General features: G+C 40.8%; 1 protein-coding gene across 1 annotated transcript; it reads left to right on the top strand.

Annotated features, from left to right (window-relative positions):
• The first annotated feature begins 4572 nt into the window (after positions 1 to 4572).
• Positions 4573 to 6374, top strand: LOC135231706 (olfactory receptor 56A3). Its single transcript, XM_064288534.1, has one exon. The coding sequence runs from the start codon at positions 4573 to 4575 to the stop codon at positions 5518 to 5520; it is 948 nt and encodes a 315-aa protein (XP_064144604.1). The 3' UTR covers positions 5521 to 6374.
• Positions 6375 to 6704: the final 330 nt, after the last annotated feature.

The following is a 6704-nucleotide window of genomic DNA, read 5'->3' as shown; positions in this document are numbered from 1 at the left end:
ACTTGGAAGAGGTTTTACAGGCATTCCTAAATTCTGTGGTGTTAGATAATCATTAATAAGAATTTCCTTTTAAGAAGATCCTTCCACTTTTCAAAATGGTGTTTCTATGGATACCTGTTATAGGCCTATCCCAAAGCTTATAAAAAGGCTTGGGTTGCAGGGTCTCTGCTTTCTTTTCTGACCTTCTACTTCCCTACTTCTTCTTTCCTGGCTTCCTTAGCCTCTACCTAGATAGAACCAGAAGCCATCAGCTCTAGGTCCTCAGGCCTACTGCTGCCATTAGCAAGCTCTGATTGCAAACCAAGATTGAAAGAGGAGAGGGGAAGAACAAGTGTGTTCCCAGCGGCTTTACTCTCAGGGCTGAATATGTGTTCAATGCTTGTTGAATGAATGATGGACTGAGGAATATGTAGGAACATTAAAGAGAAGGGGAAAGGAAGAGTCACTAAGTGAGGAAAAGTAATGTAATAATCTCCATATATCCTCCTCAAATCTCATCCTAGTGCTACAAATAATTGTCCCAATGCTTTGTAGGAGACAAAAAACCATTCTGCTTCTTCTAGGCTTTCCCATGGATACTTATGTCTGAATTGCCTGTCCTTCAGTACGTCTGTACCTTCCAAAGATCGTTTCAAGATTATCCTTGCTTCCAAGCAGGGAACCCTTAATTCTTTCCAGGAGTACTTTAAAGTTCCTAGAGAGGAAAAGCTTCTTGAGGATGGTGAGATTTGGGGCTTCTGTTTATAAGAATTAAGTGCAGAGTTTTTATAGAGAGTAAAATCAGAGCATGGAATGAGCAAAAAAAAAAATGACGAAACCTGAAGGTAAGAGTGATGATTAGAAAGAATGCTTGAAATGCGACATCCTGAAGTTTGTACATGTTATGGGTACAACTAAAGCTAATAGGAGCTGGGTCAGTTGTGACAAGTACTGGTCTTAGCAGCTGCTATCAGTTCAAGGCCCAGACTTACAAGTGAATAGGTTCAAAGAGAAGAGGAGGGAAAGACAGAGATGAATGAACATATTACCCAGGCATGGAGAGGTTCTTCCATAACCAACTCAAGACTGCAAATTATTTTCAATTGGTTATTATCTTAAGGACATTTTCCAGTTCCAGAATTTCGCACTTTCAGTGGGTCACTCCATCAAGGCAAAGCACAGAACCATTAGACAAGAAAAACTGAGATTGGGGGGTTGGAAGTACAGAGCTATGAAATAGAAAAATAAGTCAGAAGATATGATTATGGAAATAATTTTACATTTTTCTTGAGCCCTTAGGGAATTGTCCTTTAGGGAGCAAACCCAGGGAAACAGTAAGAAGAAACAAAATATAAAAGTTGGCTAAGGAGGGAATGCGGCTCTATGAGCAAAGAGAAGCAGTAGTTGCATGTAGAAGGAAAGGGGTGATTCCAGATGCTGGAAAACTGCTCTTAGGATTATGGGGGCATGGGGAACGGGGTATAGAATTAAAACCTAAAAACATGTAAAGTAAATTGCCAAATAAGATAAGCATTTCTCAATCACTTAGGATGCAAGTACATTCCCATAGACACTGGTTTTGTGTCTGAAGAAATTATTTCTTCCACTTTTATTTCTTCCATATTTGAACCATATCAGTTAAACTGTGGAAAAGATGCATGACACCAATGAATCTGTTTGCTTATATGAAAAAATAAATCGTTAAGATAGTCAATTTTTCCTACCTATTTCATAGTATTCAGTGTCATAAATGATAAGATGTTTAAAATTCATTCCAAATGTGCCAAAGTCATTATTAATGTACTCTGCTATTAGCAAAAGAAAACCTCTTCTAAAAATTAGGTGGGAGTTACCATCTCTGGAAGACATCAAGTGGGTAGAACCTGTTGCTTTGAGAAGGAGCACCACGAGGCATGAAGAAAAAGTCCTGGTAGGGAATACCTACCCTTCTTCCCTGTGATAGCGGTTTCAAGTACAATATGGGTGGATAAGACCTGGGTTTTGACATCTCAGTTCCCTTATTTGTAAAGTGGTGATAATAAAACGTATCTCACAGGATGCTGAATGATTAAGTGGGATAAAGCCCTGGAAATTTTGAGCACCATTCCCAGCAATTAGCAAGAACTCCCAAAATAACTAATACCTAATTTTGTATTTTTTTGGTTAGCCTGGAGCACTGGTGGCGCAGTGGTTAAGAGCTCGGCTACTAACCAAAAGGTCAGCAGTTCAAATCCACCAGCCCCTATTTGGACTGTCCCTTTAGAGCAGTTCTACCTTGTCCTATGAGCTGAAATCCACTTCATGACAAGGGTTTTCTTGTTGTTGTTTTAATTGCTTAGCGTAATGAGTAAAAAACGGTACTTCTTAAACACTTGATGAAAAAGAATTTCTAAACCCACAGAACACCTTGGCAGAGGCCTCTGACTATGTAATGGATACAATGGACTACACTGAACCACCCCAGGAAGACTTGACCTATATCCTTCACCAAGTTGTGGCCTTCTTTGGACTTTCTTTCAAAATTCAGTGAGAGAGGAAACTTTGAATCTTTTACCTTTAATGTAATGAGGTTATCACATCATTTTATTCACAATTCTTTATCTTAGCCTATACAGGAAGCACTGGTGGCGCAGTGGCTAAGAGCTCTGCTGTTAACCAAAAGTTGGCAGCTTGGAACTACCAGCCGCTCCTTGAAAACCCTATAGGACAGTTCTACTCTGGCCTATGGGGTCGCTATGAGTTGGCATGAACTGGACGCCAAGGGTTTTTATTTTTTGTTTTGGGGGTATACACCAAGCACTCTCTCACACTCTCATAATACTCTATGCATGACCCCGTCATTGCTGGTTATCATTTGTTCTTATTATTATCCATCACACCCAGGGAGATTTTGGTTTTACTGCTTTGATAATGAGGACAGTTGCTTATTCAATTTTGTAACCCACACATCTATCAGAACGCCAGGGGGAAAGATTAATGACAGAGAGCAATGGCAACACTGAACTAGAATCTGGTGGGTGGGGTGTGTGAACTTGGGTCATTATATTCAAATAAAAAAGGGACATGGAAAGGGGATATTAGCTGCCCCTTGCCAAGGAGTTGACTCTGACTCAAGGACCCCTTAGGACAGAGTAGAACTGCCCCTGTAGGGTTTCCAAGGCTGTAATCTTTACAGAATTAGATTGCCACATCTTTTTCCTGGGGAGGGGCTGGTGGGTTTGAAGAGTCAACCTTTTGGTTAGCAGCCGAGCACTTAACCACTGTGCCACCAGGGATCCTAGAAAGGGGATAGGAGGACATTAAAGACGGACTTCATCATCCCCACACTGTTGCAATCAGAAGAACCAACTTATCATCCGGATTAATGTCAAGGATCGCTTCTTCATAGCTACGTGGAATGGTTCATTTTTCTTTTAAAGAAGAATGCTTCTTCTAAAAGCTAGGAATACTATAAGTACGAAGATCTAAGATATAAGAGAGGAAAAGAATACCTGCCAAATGAAAACTACTACTTTTTAGACAAAAATGGAAATTTATTTTATTTTCTGTGACAATTTTATAAAATCTCTAATTGAAGCAAAATTAATACAGCCAAAGGCCATAAAATGACATGGGGACTAGGGACATTTCTTTGGGTCTCTGCTAGTTATCTGAGTTTATTTTAATGGTAAAATTGCAGATATGGCAGCCTATGTGGTCATTAAAAAGAAAACAGAGAAGAAATTTTTAAGTACAAATTTGGAGGCTTGCCCGTTATAAAAATCTTCTTAGTTCTTGTTCTTCAAATTGATTTATATAACTTTCAACTATCCTGTGGATGACTGCAAAGCAACACAATGATCCCATTTTAAAGTCTTTTTTTAAAAGATACCCTGAATTTTTGAGTGTGTATCTATGTGTAAAACAAACAAAATGGTAGTGAAATTATATTTCACCTTCCTTATCAATGAAGTGAATGCTTTTCAAACTTTTCTGATGTGATGTGTGATAAATTCAATTTGTACACAAACCAATAAACACATTATGTATGTATACATAAACGCACACGTAATTGAAAACAAAGCCTCATCAAACATTACTTAACCTTTATACTAGTGAGTAGTCTGATAATTTCTTTACTGTATAAATTTGTTTTTCTATTTTAACCTATTGATTATTTAATTGAGTTTACAATTGACTAACAGATTCCTCTGAACTAAGTGATTCCTAATATATCGGAGTGATGCTTCCATGTTTGTAATATCTGAAAGAAACTTCTGCACTTGTTATTCATATTCTAGCTAATTAATTTTCTCCATCTTTAGTTTCTATGAAGACCTAATAATTCTATCAAAAATAAATATTAAACAAATAGTATGTGTAAACAAATCATATTACCTCAGTCCTCTTTACTGTTTAAAATGATAGAAATATCCCTTCAGCATGGCACAAAGAATAAGCACATAAATTTACTTGTTCTGTGTAACCTGCTGGAATCCACAAGGTGCACCCAGGTAAGAAAAATTCTTCTATCTTCATGTGTCTTGCTTGAGTCAGTAGCTAATTTTTATCTTAATTTTACAGATCAAGAAAACTGTAGAAACATATGACAATATGACAGCTCAGCAAAATGGCACCATCTCCTTTGAGGTTTCAGACTTCCTCTTAAATTGTTTCATCAGGTCCTCCAGCTGGCAGCTCTGGCTGCCCCTGCCCCTCAGCCTTCTCTTCTTCCTGGCCATGGGGGCCAATGCTACCCTCCTGATCACCATTCGACTGGAGACCTCCCTGCATGAGCCCATGTACTACTTGCTTAGCTTCCTCTCCCTGCTGGACATTGTGCTCTGTCTCACTGTTATTCCCAAGGTCCTGGCCATCTTCTGGTTTGACTTCAGGTCCATCAGCTTCTCTGCCTGCTTCCTCCAGATGTACATCATGAATTGCTTCCTGGCCATGGAGTCCTGCACATTCATGGTCATGGCCTACGACCGTTACGTGGCCATTTGCCACCCGCTTCGGTATGCATCCATTATCACTGACCAATTTGTGACCAAGGCTGCCATGTTTATTTTGGCCAGGAATATCTTTATGACTTTGCCCATTCCCATTCTCTCAGCAAGACTCTACTACTGTGGCAGAAATGTCATTGAGAACTGCATCTGCGCCAATATGTCTGTCTCAAGGCTCTCCTGTGATGATGTCACCATCAATCGCCTCTACCAATTTGCTGGAGGCTGGACCCTGCTAGGATCTGACCTCCTCCTCATCTTCCTCTCCTATGCCTTCATACTGCAAGCTGTGCTGAGACTCAAGACAGAGAGTGCTGTGGCCAAGGCCCTAAGCACATGTGGCTCCCACTTCATCCTTATTCTTTTCTTTAGCACCATCCTCCTAGTCTTCGTCCTTACTCATGTGGCTAAGAAGAAGGTCTCCCCTGATGTGCCAGTCTTGCTCAATGTCCTCCACCACATCATTCCTGCAGCCCTCAACCCCATTGTTTATGGAGTGCGAACCCAGGAGATCAAGCAAGGAATCCAAAGATTATTGAAGAAAGGGTGGTGATAAGGACAGCAGGAATTGAATTTCTACATTCCTACAGTATGATGGTTTATGAGTCAGTAATGTATGGGTGGAAGCCCTGGTGGTGTAGTGGTAAGTGCTATGGCTGCTAATCAACAGGCCGGAGGTTCAAATCTACCAGGTGCTCCATGGAAACCCTATGAGGCAGTTATGCTCCGTCATATATGGTTGCTGTGAGTCAAAATCGACTCAACGGCTGTAGGTTTTTTTAAATGTATGAATGGGATGCAATTCATATCTATTAATTATAAACGCAAATTGGATAAACTAGGTATTGTGACTTGGTTTCTTAACCTTCAGGGGTTTTTTTTTTTTTCTTTTTGAATAATTTTTATTGTGCTTTCAGTGAAAGTTCACAATCAAGTCAGTCTCTCACATGTAAACTTATATACACCTTACTACATACTCCCACTTACTCTCCCCCTAATGAGTCAGCCTGCTTCCTCCTTCCAGTCTCTCCTTTTGTGACCATTTTGCCAGTTCTAACCCCCTCTACCCTCCCATCTCCCCTCCAGACAGGAGATGCCAATATAGTCTCAAGTGTCCACCTGATGCAAGTAGCTCACTCTTCATCAGCATCTCTCTCCGCCTCATTGTCCAGTCCCTTCCATATCTGATGACTTGGCTTCAGGAATGGTTCCTGTCCTGGGCCAACAGAAGGTTTGGGGACCATGACCGCCGGGATTCTTCTAGTCTTATTCAGACCATTAAGCCTGGTCTTTTTATGAGAATTTGGGGTCTGCATCCCACTGTGCTCCTGCTCCCTCAGGGGTTCTCTGTTATGCTCCCTGTCAGGGCAGTCATCGGTTGTACCTGGGCACCATCGAGTTCTTCTGGTCTCAGGATGATGTAGTCTCTAGTTCATGTGGCCCATTCTGTCTCTTGGGTTCATAATTACCTTGTGTCCTTGGTGTTCTTCATTCTCCTTTGATCTAGGTGGGTTGAGACCAATTGATGCATCTTAGATGGCCGCTTGTTAGCATTTAAGACCCCAGACACCACACTTCAAGGTGGGATGCAGAATGTTTTCTTAAGAGAATTTATTGTGTCAATTGACCTAGGTGTCCCCAAACCCCCGCCCTTGCTCCTCTGACCTTCAAAGCATTCCGTTTATTCAGGAAACTTCTTTGCTTTTGGTTTAGTCCAATTGTGCTGACCTCCCCTGT

This window comes from Loxodonta africana, chromosome 7 (genome assembly GCF_030014295.1).
Source record: "Loxodonta africana isolate mLoxAfr1 chromosome 7, mLoxAfr1.hap2, whole genome shotgun sequence".
In the NCBI taxonomy this organism is placed as follows: domain Eukaryota; kingdom Metazoa; phylum Chordata; class Mammalia; order Proboscidea; family Elephantidae; genus Loxodonta; species Loxodonta africana.
The sequence above is the reverse complement of the archived record's forward strand: the minus strand, read 5'-3'. Positions and strand labels throughout refer to the sequence as shown.